The 19970-nt window shown below is 40.6% G+C and overlaps 1 protein-coding gene across 5 annotated transcripts in view; it reads right to left on the bottom strand.

Annotated features, from left to right (window-relative positions):
- TNS3 (tensin 3) overlaps positions 1-19970 on the bottom strand; it is a 437135-nt gene that overhangs the window by 150566 nt on the left and 266599 nt on the right. For 4 of the 5 annotated variants that reach the window (XM_032796818.2, XM_032796815.2, XM_075062606.1 and 1 more), the window contains 5 exons: positions 14804-14887; positions 10946-11058; positions 9093-9153; positions 8871-8946; positions 811-940 (listed from right to left, as the gene is read on the bottom strand). In XM_032796818.2, the coding sequence (XP_032652709.1) occupies positions 811-940; positions 8871-8946; positions 9093-9153; positions 10946-11058; positions 14804-14887 (464 nt within the window). The remainder of the gene's footprint in view (positions 1-810; positions 941-8870; positions 8947-9092; positions 9154-10945; positions 11059-14803; positions 14888-19970) is intronic. The other variant, XM_032796816.2, reaches the window with a different exon arrangement.

Below are 19970 nucleotides of genomic sequence, written 5' to 3' on the forward strand. Positions count from 1 at the left end.
GCCAATACCGTCGATTTGCAGCCACACTAACCCTAATCCGATATGGTAATACTGATTTTAGTGCTACTCCTCTCGTTGGGGAGGATTACAGAAACCGATTTGAAGAGCCTTTTATATCGCTATAAAGGGCCTCGTTGTGTGGACGGGTACAGCGTTAAATCGGTTTAACGCTGCTAAAATCGGTTTAAACGCGTAGTGTAGACCAGGCCAGAGTTTGGTTTACTTCCCAGAACAGTCAAGAACACAAAAAAGAAACAACAAATAACAACAACAAAAACCTCAAAAAACAAACAAACAAACAAAAAAACCAAACAAAAAAACCCCTAGCTCTAATGCTCTATTTGCAGTGGTTTCATAGCTAAAAAAAAACAACAACAACCCTCCCCCCAACAAAAAACACAGCAAAACAAGAATCCTTGACCACTAAACAAGGATAGATAGATAGACAGACAGACAGACAAAACAAAAGTAACACTTTGGGAAGCAGCAGTACAATACCTAGGCCAGAAGTTTTAAAAGTGCCTAGTGATTTTGTTCCTAAATTTTTGGATATACAGAGGCCTGGTTTTCAGGAAATGCTGATCACCTACACACAAGCTAAGAATACACCTTTCTTCCTAGTGAATGAGCACCTGTAGAATGTCCAATTAAGCTTCCAAAATGGAGGCATCTGATATCACTAGGCATTGCTGCAGACACCGATTTTGAACACAAAGACACATTAACAGATACACACACACATATATCCCGGTATACACAATAATGAATCCCCTCCCCACCGCACTACACCACCCACCGAAGGAAGCCTACCTTTGTTAGCATTGTCCAAGTCCTCTTTGCCAAATACCAGACCATAACCCTGAACGGCACCTGTGTGAAACTGCAGGCGGAAAACGACATCACGGGTGGCCGATCGATATTTTTTGTGATAACACTTCAGCTGAACAGACAAGAAAGAGAGAAACACCCCCAATAAGTCCATTCTTACTATTGTCAGTGTTTATATATTGCGCTTTTAACAAACCAAGAGTGGCGCAATTTACTGCAGATTCCACCAACACTGAAACAAGGAAAGTAGCTTACTCAATCATTGTAAAATTATACAAGCCCAGAGCAAGTTACTTTTTTAAAAACAAATCAGTTAAAAAAAAAAGTCATTCATTACTCTGTTATCACCATCAGTCATCATTTTATATAACTCAGAGGTAGATTTGTAGGCTGGCTTACATCAGTATTTTTGCAAGGCACCAAAATGCATCTTAAAATAAAGCACGGATCCTCAATCTAAAGCAACTGAAGAACAACACAGAGAGGCTTTCTTTACTTCAGCAGTAAGATAGTGAGCTGACTAAACTGTTTCTGGTAACCTAAAGTTAGACCATTGTAACCAAGAAATCCTATCTGTAAGAAGGCCATGTCCCTTTGGGATCTGCCATGATGAAAGCGAGGATTATTTTTACAATCTTCATAGTCATTCTACCAAGGGCAGGAGCTTCCTTTGAGCTAAGGAGTACAGTTGCCAGAATTTGGGTGTACAGGGAACAGCATTAAAAGTGAACTTCAAAGCATGGTGTGTGAAGATCGTGCATGTAAGTACATCTGCCAAAAAGCAGGGAAGGAAACAGAGTTATAGCAAAATTGCCTTCTGGGTTAGTCCATGGGGAGGAAGGTGTCCACAGTCACAGCCTACTGTACATGTTCTCCTGTGGAAAAATACACTGACCATGTTTGCCTGATGGATTGGTGGGGAGGACAGGGAAATGCAGGAAAGAAACACAGGTTGAGCCCACTTGTTGGTACAGTAGCTCATGACAGAACACAGCTATTAAATGCTGTCACTCACCTTTGTTTCTTCAATAAAGGAGAATTTTTTATCTTTTTGTACACCATCTCCATTGTTATCCTTTCACAGTTAGATTAAGGCCTTTTCTACATTGCCATTTTACAGCGCTGCAACTTTCTTGCTTGAGGGTGTGAAAAAACACCCCTTTCCCCTGAGCACTGCAAGTTTCAGCACTGTAAAATGGCAGTGTAGACAGTGCACCAGTGCTGGGAGCTACTCTCCTTGTGGAGGTGGTGCCATGACTATACAGCCACGTTAAAGCACTGCCGCAGTGCTAGTGAATGTTGCTAGTGAAGACCTACTATGTTTGGTAGGATGGAAGCAAATAATTGTTCAAACACCCCATAGAATATTTCCAAACACAGATTTAGCAATCAGATCCCCTATGAGAACTACAAGGCTTTTGTTATCGTTTTTCCTTTCTTGAATCTGAAGACTCATGCCCTTCTAAAGATGAAAAGCAAAGATAATAGCGCTTAAAGACTTATTTGAACCAATGGCATATTCTTTCCTTATTATTCATGCATTAGTACCGTGTGCCTTCAAGCAACTGCCCCAGGGGCCATCCTGCAAAACAGTCTAAACTTCAGTCCCGTTACCACCTCTCTCATTTAAGGAGATTAGGCATCCACCTAAAACTAATTTTATTTTATTTAGATGTGGGAAGAAGGTGGAGGATGAAAACAATGATGCATCAAAACTAATAAGCTTGGTCTCTCTGCATTATTATATCTTGATTTTCAAATACTGTGTAGCTGTTGGTCCCAGGATATTTGGTGCAGTAATGGGTGGGTGTAGTAATATCTTTCATTGGACCAATTTCTGTTAGTGAAAGATACAAGCTTTTGAGATCCACAGAGCTCTTCTTTAGGTCTTCTTCACCCACACCGGAAGAGCTCTGTAGAGCTTGAAAGTTTGCCTCTTTCGCTAACAGAAGTTGGTCCAATAAAAGATATTACTGCACTCACCTTGTCTCTTCGATTTTTGAAGGCAGATAGGTCTGAATTGCCAGGATGAACCAATTCCAAAGCCCACTGAAATCCATGGGCTTTGGGTCAGGCCCCTACTGAGACATGGAGTCACACCAGTGAGGGATATTTGTTAGAGTTTAACTAAGTATATTTTTGAATGAATGAAACTAAAAAGCATCTAATGAACATACTGGGTCTGAGTCTTCTCCCACTTACACTGATTTTACACCATTATGCTCCTATGTCTTCACTGGCATCATTGTTGAACTGCACAAGGACACCCTTCTCTGGGAGTGAAGTTATAGGAGCAGTTTATACTGTAACAGTCTGATGATGTGTTTCTCAAATCTATACAGAGATGAGGAAGGCTGAATGTGTTTATTATGTAAGAGAAAGAGGGAGTGAACACAGACAGTCCTAAAATTATTCTCTCAACTAATCCATTTTTCTTATACAGCAATCACAGTGCAAATACCTGAAAGCAAGTCATCTTATAAAACTCCACATCACATGAAAAGTCCCACAAAAGAATTAATGGACACCTGTCAATAACTCCAAAATGGACAAAAATCTCGATAATTTTTTAGTAATTTTTTTAAAATACTTCTCCTTATTTTCCATTAAATCTATTTCCCTTGACACCAGACGAAAGCCACATAGCTCAAACTGACCACAGGATACTGGACTGGGACTTAAAGAGACCTGGATTCAATTCCTGGCTCAGCCAGACTCCCTGTGTGACCATGGATGAGTTGATGTACTCCTTGGAAGACCTCTGCATAGCCCAGGGTACTCATACCCCTGGTTGAGAATCACTGCCCAAAGTGATGGATAATTAAATTGTCTTTTTGCTCCCCTTATATTACCCAAAATCAATTGTCTTTGGCTCAAGAGCCAGGAAAGATTCTTGGGGTGCAGACTTCACCAGTATGCCCACTAAGCTGCTGCTTGTTAGCTTGATTGTTTTGTTTACCTTATATGTAAATGTACTTTCACTGTCCTGTACCTATAATCAAGCCAGCCAAAAAGGGAGCTCCACATTCCTTTGTCTAGGGCAGATTCAGTGTATTCACTACCTCCCAAACACATTTTAAGAACATATTTCCAGCACACATATATAACTCTTTGTACCCAACTTGTACATACATCACACACAGATTTTTGGGGCCAGTTTACATATAATACTTTCCATGACACCTTTTAGATACATATTACGACAGTGTATTGGGGGCAGTGAATGTGTGTCAGGCCTGATAGGAATTATCGTATAGTAGGCCCTCTGCCAGTGGACACTGAGAGGCTTTTAAGGTCACAAATATGCATCTTTGTGAAGAGCATTGAGATTCTCAGAGAACAGAGCTAAATACGTTTATGTTAGAAAGAAAAAAAATTAAAAAGAAAAAAGGAAACTAAGAAGAAGAAAGTTCCCCAGAACATATTAAAAAGACTAGGAAAGATGTTTATTTTATTTTACTTAACAACGTGAATACTGGGGCATAGGGCACAAACTCCTTTTCAGTCAAGAGGTTCCTTTATTACACTTCTTTTAACGCTCAGACAATCTGTGGCCAGGGCCAGCTCTGGCTTTTTTGTCACCCCAAGCCAAAAAAAAAAGGGGGGGGGGGCAGCCGGAGTGGCAAAGCAGGGAGAAAAACAAAACAAAACACTTCACGGCTGGAGCGGCAAAGGGGGGAGGGGGGGACAAAACAAAAACGGTGCGGCCAGCAAAGCAGGGGAAAAAATAAAACAAACAACCCTGCAGGGTGGCAGGAGCCAGGGGGACTCCTTGTGCTGCAGAGTGCGCACCTGGTCTAGTGGGGGGGAGGGAGGAGGAAGGGAGAGAGAGAAAGGGGTGGCCAGCGCTTCAGCAGGGTACTCACCCCACGGCCCCAACTGTTGCGCCGCCTGCCGAGAGAGCTCCACGCCACTCCAGTCGGCGGGGAGGGAAGGACAGGGACTGCCCTGCCGAGTTTGCTGCAGGGCGCTCCCCTCCTCCGCACCGCCGCTCCCTACAGAGCAGCCGGAGCAGTGAACAAAAAAAAATAAAATAAAAAAAAAGCGGCTGTGCCACCCTAGGATTGGGCGGGACGCCACACCCTAGAATCTGCCGCCGCAAGCATGAGCTTGCTCAGCTGGTGCCTGGAGCTGGCCCTGTCTGTGGCTGGCGATAATTTACTCAAACTAGCACCATCAGCTAGTCCTCTGATTTTACAAAACATAAGGCAGGATTGCCATCAAGATGCTTGAACTCAGGAATAAATAGCCTACTCGTTATATGCCAAATCCAGTAATCCTTACTCAGGCAGCCTGCCATAACACACGATAGTAATTTGCCTAAGGAAGAACTTCAAGATTTGGCCCAGCATAGTAAAAAATGATGAAAGGTTGACAAGGTTGACAAGAGAGTGTATGCAAAAGACAGAAACAACATGCTCCAAGTTTAAGGTCAGACTGCAGCTGTAACTATCATTCCATTCAATTTTGCTTTGTGAGGGAAAAAAAGACCTCCAGAGACTATACAACTCATTTTGAATTAAACTTTAGGGGATCATTAATACTGAAAGAGTTAGAGGTGAAGACACTGGCTTTCCTTCTCTTGAAAATATTTTAAATGGCACATCATTTTCATGAAAGAGTCATGGGTGCGAGTTTCTGCAGATGCAGACTTGCAAAGCACAAGACATTCTCCAGACCTTGAGAAGTCTGACTTTGCACACATACAGAACCCTCCCCAGCTAACTGGCCACTGGAGAGACAAAACCCATTTTCAATAATATCAACACCTTTACAATTTTTTTTTGTTCCCCTCCCAGAAATCACTTACACATTCTGACCAGAATATTCATTCCATTGGATGGAAATCCAAAACCTTGTATCACCAGTAAATCAGAATATTTTGCCTACTTATAAAGGTACTATAGGCTACATTCTGGTCACAGATACAGAGGTTCAAATTTGGGGTATACGTTGACTTCAGTGGAATTACTCCAATTCATTGCTATGTAGTTGAGATCAGAACACTACCATGCATTTTTAGGATCCAGATCAGCAAGAAAGTTAAGCATATACACAACCTTAAGCATGGGGGTAACCACACTGAAGTCAATGAGATTACTCATACGTTTATAGCTAAGCATATTTAAATATTTTACCGAGCTGGAACCCCAGACAGCATCCCCCTGTTTGTGGATCCTACTCCAGAAAGTGGTGACAGAAAAAGGATTTTTTTTTAAAAAAAAAACACGTTTGTAAAAACCATAATAGTTGACAGGGAAGTGGAGGGGCACATGTAACCTGAAACTACTTTTAACTTTTTTTTTTCTTCACTAGATTCTGGGTTGACATGGACAAAAATCACCTTTTGTCCCTTATTATTTTTCAATCTTCTATTAAAATCACAGTAAGACACATCTTAATGAAGTAGCTGCTGATTTGTGTTAATGTGTTCTAAGAAGGAAATTACACAGATAATCCATTATGTTGGACACTTGGGCCCTGCACTTGCAATGAGCTCCTCTTGAGAGGATTCTCAGGGGGCTCATTGAAGGATTGGGGCCTGGATTATGGAGTAAAAAAACCAAACCCTCCTAATTCTTGGTTTCTCAGATATGCATAATATTGCCCTCATTGTTATGTTCAGCCTCCCGTTCCTTGCCAATTCATTGTGACCATCTGCAGATCCACCATCACTTGTTGGTATAGACCCAGAACCCAAATCTGAACAGGCCCAAACTATGGGGTATTCTAAATCCAGATATGAATGTGTGTCATAAACCCATATCTGCGAGCATTTAGGTGTAAGGACAGCAGCCAGAAGGCAGAATAAAGGGATTCTTGAAGATCAAAATTCTTTCCTCAAGTGCAATTCTCTGAAATTGATCTACCTGAAACCAAAATTCCTAGATTCATGTATTAGATTTTAAAGCCAGAAAGCACTGTTGGATCATCTAGTCTGACCTCCTAATCTAGTCTCTCAACTCAAACCCAGCTTTCTCCATATGCAATTGTGCCAAGAGCTAGCAAAGAATCCATTTATATCCACCTTTTCATATAGGAATGAAACTCAGCCAAGGAAAAGTTAGACTAAATATCAGGAGATACACAGATCTTTTAGACTGGAATAGTCTCTCAAGGGAAAAGGTGGAAGATGTATGCTTTGGGTCAAAAACAGTTGATCATATGCTATGAAGTAAATCTTGTCTTGGCTAGATGGATGCTGAACAGAGGACCTAATAAAGATTGCTCATTCTATCGCTAAAATATAGATTTTATAGACTGGGATAGAGTACTATGTGGTTGTATAATCCATCTTTCTAACTCAAGATATCCCAAAGGGCTTAGGGATAAATTAAACATGCATTAAAGTGACTGTGTATGCTGAACTGGCAGCTGTGATTAGCAACATCATATATATGATTTGGGGCTTTTCTACATGTATAATCTGGCATAAAATAGGATGTTACTGTAAAGTGGATCAGCTGTCTCTGATTAACTCCCTGTATAGATGCTCTTATTACCAAATAAGAGTACATCATTATCATTTATTTTAAACCATTTCCAAAGCGGATTAAGATAATTTGGAATAAGGGATTTAATTTCACCATTAGAGTGTCCATATAGAGAGTTAATAATGAATAACTACCCGGGTACACAAACCCTTAGCCTTTGATTTGAGAACATATACAGAGTACATTGTATAATCTTGCAGCTTTATCTTCTGTAAAAACCACTGATGCAATAAATCAGTTACTTCATGGGCCACTGGTTTTTAGAATCCTTATACTTAGAGATGCCGAGCCTCATGGATTTCATTTGTTGAAACCACTGATGGTTTTGCTCAGTCAAATCTAAACATTCAGACCTTGAGTTCTTGCCTTGTTTAGGAAATAGTACTATATGGAATAAAGCATTGACTTCCTAATAAAGTGGCTTCCCGTATGATTAACATTTCTCAAACTTGTGCATATAGTGTGTTACTGGTTTGTGTCACAAGGCAATACACCAGGAAAATCAGAACGAAGTTGGTTATTCTCTGTATAACCCAGTGGCCTATGTCCAGGCATTGAGGTTCATATGGTAAGCAGTACTACTGCTAAATCTGAAACTCTTCCAGTACCTAGAATGTGGGAGGCACTTTAGTATAAGACTAAAAAAATAAATATTTTCTGTTAGGAAAAAAAAGTGGTGGAGGGGAAGACTTAAAAAAGTGAGAAATAGAAAAAAAACAAACAAAAAATGTTCATCTCATTTCAAAGATTTCATTGAGAATTGAAAACATTCCTGAAATACACTAGCAGCGCTGGGAGCCTGGGGCAAATTTACAGTGGGAGAATTATACTTGGTTGTGACACAGACACTGCCACCATGTAGGTACAATGAAATAAGTTTGGAAGAGATGACAACCATTTTTTCTTGTTGTCTTTTCTTTTCTTGTCTTGTTTTCCTCCATTTTTCAGCATAACTGCCTCATTTTTAGAAACTTGTGAGTAAGTGAAGAATGGATTTTTTGCAACATCTACTACAATTATACTTAGTATACATACAGTATACATTGTATGTATAGGGTGTTCTATATTGTACGTCTGCAGAAACCAAAGGCTTTTTATCCAGTACCCTTCTTCACTCCCTTACCCCAAAATACAACAGAACACTGATCAAACCACTTTGAAAGTAAAATGAAAGAAGTAGTTCCTTGCGGCCAAATTTCAAGCCAAAGAAAATATTAAGGCTGACTGAAAAAACTTTCCAGAATGTGTTTTATAATGGAAATACTATTATAAACATAACCATACTGAATATCACTATAATGACAGGAATGTTAGTAGTAGTGGTTTGTTTTGTCTCCATGAAATGGTTCTTGCTTGAAGCAAACTCTTGCTTAACATAAAAACCCAAGAGGCTGAGTAAAACTAATTTAATTACCTACCCACTCATGCCTCAGTGTCAATTTTCTCATTCTTTTTCTACAAGAGTGCAAAAATGTATGATTGTCTTTATTTTTAAATCACCATCTAGAAGGCACAATTAATTATGTGGAATCAGAATTAATTACTTACCATAATATCTCCCTTCAATAGCTGGGCTGGCTCAATAGCAATGCAGATTCTGCTTTGATTTTCTGGCCCTACACTGCTTAACAGGAAAGAGAAGAAAAGGGGAGATGTTTAAATAATAATTGTGCTTTTAAACAATAAACTCATGAAAAAAATGGTTTAACTTTTGTAACCAAAAGGATGGAGAACTACATTCACGTAGAGATGAAAATAACTAAGACTTACTATATGCCTGATGTATGAACTGGCTGCATAGCCTGGTAGATCTTTAGAAAGGGCCGACAAACTGCAAAAATAGCAAAGAGAGTCATGTATTCTTTGTTAATTCTCTGTAATTTTTTTTTAAAATACACATTTAGTGAGTTTCCTGAACATACAACAGACACATTGGACCACATTCAGACCTGGTACAGGTGGATGCAAAGGCTAGAGATGGTTGACATTTTGTTGGAAAAATAATTAAGGAAAAATGGATTTTTGATAGATGTGACATTTTAATTCTGTTGAAAGTTTTCAAGGCCATTTTTCAAAATGGAACAAAAAATCCCAACTCATTTCATTCTGAAAAAAGTCTCTCTTGTTTTTTCAATCTTTTCACCTTTTTTTCCCAATGGAAAAATAGCCAGGAGAGGAGAAAGCGGGAAGAAAGTTTGAAAATGAGAGAAAGTAGCACTTTGCTCACTTTTTAAATTCTAATCCCCTATCGCCTCCTGGGGAAAAAAAAAAATAAATAGGAGAAAGTGGGGAACGACCAAAAGAGAAAACAAAAATAAATTTAAATGAAACATTTTGTTTTGGATTTTTTTCCACTGAAAAAGTTCCTGAAAATTTGACTGAAATTAACAATCGTTTACTTTTTAATCATAGTTTTGCAAAACTTATAATAAAAAAAACATTGTGGCCAGTCTAAAGGGCAATGAAGTCAATGAAGCTGCACTTACTTAAGTGCAGATTTAAGTATCACCCACTAGTGTATTTTGTGTATCTAGTGTAAATGATTAAAGGTCTAGAAAACATGACCTATAAGTGAAGATTGAAAAAATTGGGTTTGTTTAGTCTGGAAAAGAGAAGCCAGAGAGGGGACATGATAACAGTTTTCAAATATGTAAAAAGATTGTTACAAGTAGGAGGAAGAAAAATTGTTCTCCTTAACCTCTGAGGATAGGACAAGAAGCAATGGGCTTAAATTGCAGCAAGGGAGGTTTAGGTTGGACATTAGGAAAAACCTCCTAGCTGTCAGGGTGGCTAAGCACTGGAATAAATTGCCTAGGGAGATTGCGGAATCTCCATCATTGAAGATTTTTAAGAGCAGGTTAGACAAACACCTTTCAGGAATGGTCTAAATAATTAGTCCTGCAACAAGTGCAGGGGACTGGGGCAGATGACCTCTCGAGGTCCCTTCTAGTTCTATGATTCTATGTAGTGACGTTAGTGGCCTGCTACTTTTTCTCCTGAGCCTCCTTGCTGGAGTGTAAGCTCTAGAGTGCTTTTTAAGATTTAGAACAGCAGATTCAGCAAAATGCTCTTGCTGGCCCATGAACAGCAGATCCGAGCAGACTATAGAAACAGACTTTGAGGCCACCTCCTCAGGAGGCCCTGTAGTGGAGTATGAGGAAGAAGACCACTCTAAATAGGCAGAGGTAACCCTTACACTGGAGTGGGCTAGCAGGACTGAGACTTTCCCACGTAAGGGGAACATAGCTGTTCAGATATCAGGGAGATGATGGCAGGACTTGCACAGGAAGTCCCTCAGCCCACTGGAAGGAAGGTGAGAAGGAGGTCCTATCTCTCCATTTAGCAGAACTAGAGAGTTGTGCTCCTCCACTCTCACTCTGATACTAGTCCTTGCCTATGTTCTGTTGGGTTTTCCTCATCCCTTGGTTTGCAGGAATAGTTGAGGCAAGGAGTTGTTCCTTAATGGAAATTCTCCAAACCTCAAGAAAGGTCTGAGATTGTTTTGAGATTGAGGGGAAGTTTTAGGGAGTTCTTCTCTGAACTGTACTGGTTTGCCCATCCTGATAAAGAAAGCAGTGAAACAAAAGGAGCAAGGCTTGAAAATGGCAAGTGAAATAATGTACCTCCTCCAGCATCAAAACTTGGGATGCCATGAAGGATGACAAAGTGCAAGAAGAGTGGAGTCGTGTTCATTTTCATAGATCCAGACAGAAGGCCACTTAAGAAGTGCACATATCTGAAAAGATAATGCAACACAATTAGCCAAGAAGGAAAAGATTGTTTTCATAATGCCAAGGAAAATGATCTCATCATTATGAATATAACTAATACAAGGGGACATATAATTGCTTCATTTAGCCTTAGAGTTTAAGAGGAATAGAATAGTCTGCATCAAAATGTGAAGGGACGTTTCTGTTTATCAAGTTTTTCAATTATTGGCAAGGATGTTGCTCTAATGGGTAAAATTTGTACTAAAAATATTTACTGGAGAATATTCCACCTCACAGCTTTGAAAAGGAGATGCGTGGGTGACTCAGGAGGCTGGTAAAGGTCACTTTCAGCCCAGTACATATTAACTGTGACTCAAGTTGCTACCAGTCAACAGCATTCTGGCAGTCAGAGTGAAATGAGTCCAGCTCAATTTCTAGTAAACTGGTTTGCATATCAATAAAGCCACTAGAGTAGGAGCCCTTTTTGTAAGTGTGCGCACATACCACAAGTTGTTTCATTGCCCCTAAACACCATAAGATAGTTTCCCTATCGCTCTTGCACTAACACACAAATGGCTGACAGGACTAACATCTGACATTCAAGTAAAGCCAGTTTGTGCTTAGAACATTGGAGGAATTGTTCAAGAACAATTTAACCTTGTGGTGATATGAATCTCTTCACAGGAAAGCAAGAGTCAATGAGACTTAGGGTTATTTGCTCTGTAATTGCTTTCCCACTTAGGGAAGTTTAAATTTATAACTGCATTTCTTCTCCACATAAGTTTTTCATTCTGTACCCTATATCCCTTCCCTTCTTTTAAATACCCAGCTAATTTCCCCAAGATCAGCCCCCATTTGTAAGAAATAAAATATACACATCCCATAAGTGGAATAAGATTTAAAAAAATAACAGTCCCTCTTGTACAAAAGACAAGGAGGGGCAAGATACATTCTTCTCTTTTCATTTTGCTACTGATTTCCCTAATTTCAAAGTCTCCTTTTCACCCCAAATGATATAAAATTAGTTTAATATTGCTCTTAAAAATAAAATACATATCATTATAAAAACAACTAACACACCCCATGCTGCAAATTAAGCGGCAGCAAGATGGGCAATATCACAGTCGTAGTGATTCCCCCTGACAGTGATACTTCTACTGCCCTGAGTCTGGAGTTGTTGGGGTTATTTCTTTATTAGATTTGTTTTAAATACAAGTAGCAAAGGTTGCTTTAACACATAACCTAAGAAAAGGTCAATGTTGCTTCTTGTTTTCCCCCTCCAGGCTCTCTGGCAGTATTTGTTCAGTCAGCAGCACAACCACAAGTTATTATAGCTGCCTGGCTGCAAGAACTGGAGTAAGACATTACTGCACTGATGGCACAAATTTTAACCCTTTTTCTTTCTCCCAGCAGGGGTATGTCTATACTGTAACCACAGGTGTGATTGCAGCCTGGGTAGGCATGCCCATGCTAGTTTTAATCTAGCTAGCCCAACCTATGGGCTGTACAATCTATGCCAAAGCCCAAACCACTGTGTCTTCACTGCCATTTTAGCCGCACTAGCTAGATTAAAGGTAACGCAGCCATGCCTACCCTGAGCTGGAATCACACCTGCGACTGGAGTACAGACATACTGGAGTAACACACACACACACACAATTCAACTTTCACATATAGAGGGCTCAAAGTTGCAGTTCCTATTCAGGCAAAACTTCAGTTGAAGCCACTGAGAATTTTGCCCAAGTCCTGCAGGACTGGAACCCAAAGTAAGATTTCTCAGATTTTTGAGCCATGTGGCAGGTAGAACATGAGTGCGTACTTTCATATTTTAAGATTCACCTAGCTTATATATTTATAATCAATTGAATGTCAGTAAGGATTTGGACATCTGAAAGTCCAGTAATAATATTAGTAGGTAAGCAAGCTAAAATGGGGTTATTTAATTACATACTTTAGAGGATCAGCTGGGATCAAGTAGGACTGTAAAATTAGCCAGGGGCATTATGGAGTTGTTTCACTTTTCTCTGCAATAACAAGCATTGGCCATTGCCAAGAGGCACAAGAGGCCAGATTTAGATTATGGCATATCCTACATTTGTATGTTCTGTGTGCAAGAGGCAGACTGAGTACTGCAATCTGACAGTTTCAGAGTAGGAGCAGTGTTAGTTTAAGAACAGGAGTACTGGTGGCACCTTAGAGACTAACACATTTATTGAGCATAAGCTTTCGTGGGCTCAAATAAATTTCTTAGTCTCAAAGTGGGCTGTAGCTTATGCTCAAATACATGTGTTAATCTCTAAGGTGCCACAAGTACTCCTGTTCTTTTTGAGTACTTCAGTGTTGTACAAATCAGTAGTAAAAAACAAAGAAGCTAATTCCACCACTCAGGAGGTGAATTAGTGCCTCCCAGAGGCCCTTGGAGAAACTAAACAAATATTGCAGAAGAGCATGTCAGACCAAACCCTGCATCATACAGGTATTTTATTTTGGTTTTAGGGCTCGTACACTGTCCGTGCAAGCCAGCAGCTACTGAAACTTCCTGTCAGCATGCTGTAACTACTGCCATAAGGCACAGGTCACAGATTCTGTTGTGAGGCCTGTTGGTTCTCATGGAAACTTATTTGCAGAAGGGAGAGACTTACAAGTCAGAGCTGTTTATACTGCAGAAGGCATCCTGATGGGAGCATTGAGACTGTCTCATTCTTTTGCTCCCACGGTGCATGCCTCTGTGTCCTGCAGGTGCCATTTACAAGTGTCACATTTTAATAATGCAAGGTTTATTTGCAGACATGAAGCCAAATGGATAACAAGGTCCCCAGGCTACATTTTTTTTTAAAGTTTATTTAAAGACTCATGGGACTGTTATTTTTCATGTCAACAACAGCTGGGTAGGTCACTGGATAGGTCCATCAAGCCACTGGGAAAGCCTTTCCCAATCAGAAACAGAGCTAATTTCCTGACCTTCATTATTACTATATGACTTTGTTCTTTTTAGTTACTGAGGAAGCCTTTTTTTCTTTAACAAAGTGCTAAAATTGTTATATATCTGTTGATGAAAGGGAAGGGTAATCAGTGATACCAAATCAAGTCCCTGTGTAGATATTTTACATATCCAAATGAAGATTGGTGCATGGGAGTATAACAATTACCTAGTAGGTATTTTCCAGGGGCTCCCTTCTTTTCTGGTGCTGAAACATCCACTAGTTTAATCCTAAATTGCACAGAAGTCCACACACATACCTCAAGACCATTTCACATCCCAAAACATCAACTATCTGCTCTAAGTAATGTCTCACCCTCACTTATAGAATAGACAGAGTATATGATAGTGTAGTGTGATATAAAGATTTTATTGTCATGACTCAGATGGCCATCTCAAACAATGTCAATAAAACCTTTATATCACACCACACCATCATGCACTCACTAAAATGTCATATGAGACAGAAAAACTAGTTTACATTTCTTTTCCAGAGGTTTCAAAGTGTATTGGGACTGCTTTGTTGTCTAGACATAATGCAGTACAAACACTTATAGATAAAACCTTTGTGCCATACCAAAATACTATCTAACTGTATGTAAGTACACCCAAACAGAGACAGAGAGAGAGAGAAGAGAGAGAGCGCGAGTGAGCGATCTCCCTCAAGGAAGATTTCTACAAAGTAGAGTGCTGAAGTAGGAGAACCTCAGGGAAATGTCCTCCATTGTATAGTGAGGAGAAACTATGGCATTTGCTTATTTAGTAATATAAATTAGATACAAGTTAAATACCTTTTTTGGGATGGCTGCATTAAAGTTGAAACTTTATCATCGAAGAATTTCTTCATAGCAAATCTGTCTAGAGCCTGATCAGCACTATCAAAACAAGGAATTAGATACCATGTTATTCCATTTGGGGTTGGTTGTGGATCCACCCACTTTTGGAACAGTCTCTTGGAGAAACCCCTTCAGTGTGCCAGACCCAAAAGGAGTTTCATTCTTCCTCCAGGGTCAGCCATGTGCACTCATCACCTCCTTAGACTGAACCTCGGCAGATCCTGCTCTCCTACTTCACACCTGGGATAGACTCCTAATAGAGACTTGTATGCTCCTTGGGATTAATGCACCTCACCAAGCATTTGCAGTCAAACAGTGTTGTCAAAACAGTAGGGTTTATTAGTCAACCACAGCACAATACAAGAAGTCCTTAGTTTAGCATAGAGAACTGAACGTTAAGGCATAGCCCCAAGTCCATTCTGGTTAGCCCAGAGCCCAGCCAAGCTGTAGTGAACCCCATTGTTCAAGCTCTGTCTGTCTTTTGGTCTGACCTCCTTCCTCAGATTCCAAGTGAGATCCCCGACTTCTTCCAGCAGCCAACTCTTACCCTCTCCAGTCCTTTGTTCTCAAGCTAGGGAATTGTGCTGAGCTTCCCTCCTGAGACATGGAGAAATTCATCTCCCTCTAGGCCATTGGTTGCTAGGAGTCAATATGCTGGTGATTGGATTTGCCATTGTCTTTTTGGATTCTCCACTGATATGGGGTCAGCCTCAGCTCGTCCTCTTCCAATGACTCCTTCAAGCTCAGACAGCTAGGTGACATTCTTCCCTTAGCCTGCCCTGAGAGCAAACACTCATTTTCCACCCACAGGGTAATAATGCAACATACAGGGAAATCTGAGGCACACATAAGAATCATAAAAATCATTGCCAAAAATCCCCACTTCATCAAAGGATTATCTTGGAAATGCAGCAGTTTACAGCTTGAAATGTGCCAAACTCCTACAAAATGCCTTCAGTAACTGCCAATCCACTTGCCCACAGGTCAAGTTGGGATAGTTTTTCCACTGCCACCTTTTAATTCCACTCCAAAGGAAGTTTCCTCCCTGAGACAAAGCACCTACTTCTCATGTTTAATTATCAGGATTTTGCATTTCTTACACGAATATGCAACATTCGATTCGCATGCAATGGATTTAGCCACATCCAGGATTTAGCCACGCCCACAATGAACAACTTGCCACAATTTGCTTTTAGCCTCATCAATACAGCTTTCTCTGTGGGCTGCATAGGAGGGTACCTCTATTCCCTCTTTAATATTATGTCCCAAAACCTACAACAGCTAATACTGAAGAGAGAAAAAGAAAAAAACCCAAAACAACAGAGTTCTGACTGAACTAACAGACATGAAATTACTCTAAGGATTTACTCAGTCCTGGTTTCTTGTTATCTGGTTTACCAGAGGAGAGTGTGCTTCAGAAGTAGAACAATCAGGCCCTGGGAAAGAAGCGCTTTGCGACAGTCAACCATCAATCCCCGTAGATGATTATGGAGCAACAATGGTAGGCTGTGAAAGAAATTTGGTTTTATTTTTGTCTAAGATGAGAGTGTCTCTAATGTGGATATTGGGCATATGGGAAGAGAAGGCAGAATAGCACAGAAAAAATGGTGTCCTCAAGTATCAGACAGAAAACCATGATGATCCCAGCCCCCAAATGAGGGAGACGGTTCCTAATTATTTGATCCCCAGTATCAAGTTGTGCTCCTTTTGCTGTATATGAGACAAAACATAATCATCATATGAGAGTAAATGGATCTGGTAACTGATGCTAATTAACATCCATGTATAAGGTCTGAAACAACTAGACCCCACGGAACCACAAGGTAAAATCCCATCAGAGTTGGCTTAGCCCTGTCGAGTCTTCGTAGACTTTAAAAACTAAGGAAACCCCCATTTGCCTTCAATGGGTGTTGGATCAGGTCCTGTCTTCTCTTAATTTATATTAAAGATCCCATGTCAGGACTACACAAAATTTTCACCTCCTTCCCTACTCCCTACCGCTGGGTACTAATTGATTTGTTGCCCTCCACCAAGGAGGTGACTGTATTTCATTTCTGCTCTATGTGCATAGTGTCAAATGCTTTGGGGTAAGAGGTATTAAATTACATTATATTAGTGTGCATACACACACACAAATCACCATTTATGGCATAAAAACAATGAGGAGTCCAATGGCACCTTAAAGACTAACAGATTTATTTGGGCATAGGCTTTTGCGGGTAAAAAAACCTCACTTCTTCAGATGCATGAAGTGAAAATTACAGATACAGGCATAAATATAATGACACATGAAGAGAAGGGAGTTACCTTACAAGTGGAGTGTTACAGTGTTAACAAGGCCAAATTTTATGGCATATTATAAGACAACCTGATTAACACTGAACTCTCTTTTTATTCTTTGTTAAAGGCTATACATATTGTTCCACCAAGTTTTAAGTAGAATTTCTATTCCTTTCATTACGGAGATCTGCTTAAAGACTGATGGTGCAATACGGACCAAGTGATTTAGAGGTTTGTGGAAGAAATCTGTTCCTTCCATGGCTATCTACTCTTGAATCACATACATGATCATTTTAAAAAATGACTAGTTGCTGTGCTCTCCCCACTACATGCCACTTTATTTAAAGTGATAGATAAATACACATGCAATTGTCCTTCACATTTCAAATTCATCTTAATTGGCAAGACAGATGTTCCATGTGTTTTGCATTATACATCCTCACTAGTCATGCCACCAAGGATCTGAGCATCAAATTCTCATTTTGCAAAGGATTATTTATCCTTATCTGGAAGAACAAAGCTTAACATCTATTAAAGAGAGCGTGGTTTACCCCAATTAAATATGGCTGCACGTAATCTTTCTTGAATTAGAAAACTGGGCAGTCACGACCCACACAACAAAGGCATGGCAATCATACAAGTGTTGTCACAGAACTTTTTTTGTTTTCACTTAGACAAACACTTTAGGAAAATTATGGATAATGTTTCTTCCCCCAACTGAGGCATATTCTGGGGTCTGGGCAGGGTGGTGGTGGTGGTAGTGAAGGGGCTCGGTCACAGATGTAATTTGACTTCTATTTTGGATGTGCAGGGGCCAGCAGGGCTTGAGCCAGCTCTGCATGGTGAGGTTCATGGAAGGAGTGCCACCTCCATCCCCCAATTCACCTCAGCACGCCACCCGCCTGTCTGGGTTGTGGGCAGGTGTGTGTTCAACCAAAAATTATCACTCAAAGATGGGGGACTCAGCTCACAAAGTTTGAAAACAGCTCAGGGTGCAGGGAGGAGGTAGCTGGGGCTGTGTGCAGGCAGGGGGGTAGCTCAGGATGCAGGGAGAGGATAGCTCAGTGCAGGGAGGTGGGTAGCTCAGGATGCAGGGAGAGAGGTAGCTAGAGGCTGTGTGCCAGGAGGGCTCTCCTGTGGTCCCTGTTCCCGGAGGGCTCTACCAGCCATCAGGGTAAGGCCCCCACCCAGGCGGCTCTTACCAGCTGTGGGAACAAAAGGGGGTGGGAGCTGAGAAGCAACTTCAACCACCTGCACCAGCAGGAGATGAGGGAACGCCGCTACTGCCTGCTCCATGGCATCAGCCAGAGCAGCAGCTGTCCTGTATTGACAGGCTCTGGCTTCCCACCTCTGACCTGGCCAGGGGGCAGGTAGAGAAGGAGGTGGAAGAGGTGTATGTGGAGTTGCTACAGTGTAGTTTTTGGGGGGGGGCGTACAACACCCTCATGCCTCCAAACTCTGCCCATGGACTCAGTGCTTCTGCCCCGTGGAGAGCAACGGGGCTTGGGGTTTCAACCTCACAGATCCTGGCTTAGCCCCGTGCGAGATGCTGGGGCTCAGGCTTTGGGTTTTAGCTGTGGGGCTCGCTGACCCCCTGTTGAGAACTGCTGCTCTAATTTGTTTCCTGAAACACCATTTAAAGAGTAAAGAATGCTAAATTGTCACCTCAAATATCAACAGCATCAAATTACTATTGTATAGCAGTAAACAGGCCCAGTGAGTAGAGAAATAAGAAACGAGCATATTTGTTTTATGAGTAAAATCAGAACAAAATAAAAAAAACGAGGACGCCCCCAAAAAAACATTCCTCTGAATATACCATTTGTCACCAGTGCTAAGGATTTCTCACACAGCTTGGACCTGTTGATATATATACAATATTGACAACCTAGAGATGACTGGGGACTTCCTAGACCTCTTTCCCTCCCCCTAATACAAGAAGCAAGATTTGTATGGGAGTTGCCATGTATTCTAAAATTCATAGGAAAGTTTCCAGTCTCAGATCCTGCAACCGAGTTGGAAGAATCCTGAATTTACTTTGGGGAGAAAGCAACATCAACTGTCATGCCAGGACGTCACACCATTGAATCAAGATGCCATGTTGTTGTGTCAGGACACTGTGGTTTCTTTAGCAGATGTCATAATAATTTGGTGTAATATCACAACACAGAGATCAGAACACAGCACTGCACTATCCTCATGACAACTCTTTTGTCTCACAGGATTAAGATAGGTGAAGTGTTGGTAATCCTTGTCCTGAGGATTAGTGACTCCAGAAACAACTGCATTACTTCATTTTCTAAAGTATACTATTGTACACAATGTAACTAGTGGCATTTCCTAGTCATACTGGGTTATTTATCTGGGGACCAAGTTAATGGGAAATATATTAGGTGAAATCATGGCTCCAGTGGAGCCAATGAGAGTTTTTCCATTGACTTCAAGGGAGTCAGGATTTCACCCATTTTCCACAAATTGAACAGATAACTTGCAGTGCCAGGGCTAGACTCTAATCTTTGCCAGACTGATTTAAATCCAAAATAGCATCACTGAGATCCTGCTCGAGTTATGGTCTCTGTGAATTACTTTTACAAATTTAAAGACAAGAATCTGGCCAATTTTGATTGAAAGGCAGAAGTAGAAAATGATATGTGTAAAAACTTTAGACAGTATTTACAAAAATGTCATTTTTTTTTAACAGTCAACCAGAATTTCACAAATACCAAGCTCACACTGCAAATCAGTGGCAGAACCAGGAATAGAACCCAGGATTCTTGACTCCCAGTCCTTTGCTCGGGTAGATGCATGTTCCTTCTTAATGAGATGTGGTTCTTGAGACAAC

Source organism: Chelonoidis abingdonii, chromosome 2 (assembly GCF_003597395.2).
Source record: "Chelonoidis abingdonii isolate Lonesome George chromosome 2, CheloAbing_2.0, whole genome shotgun sequence".
Lineage (NCBI taxonomy): Eukaryota > Metazoa > Chordata > Testudines > Testudinidae > Chelonoidis > Chelonoidis abingdonii.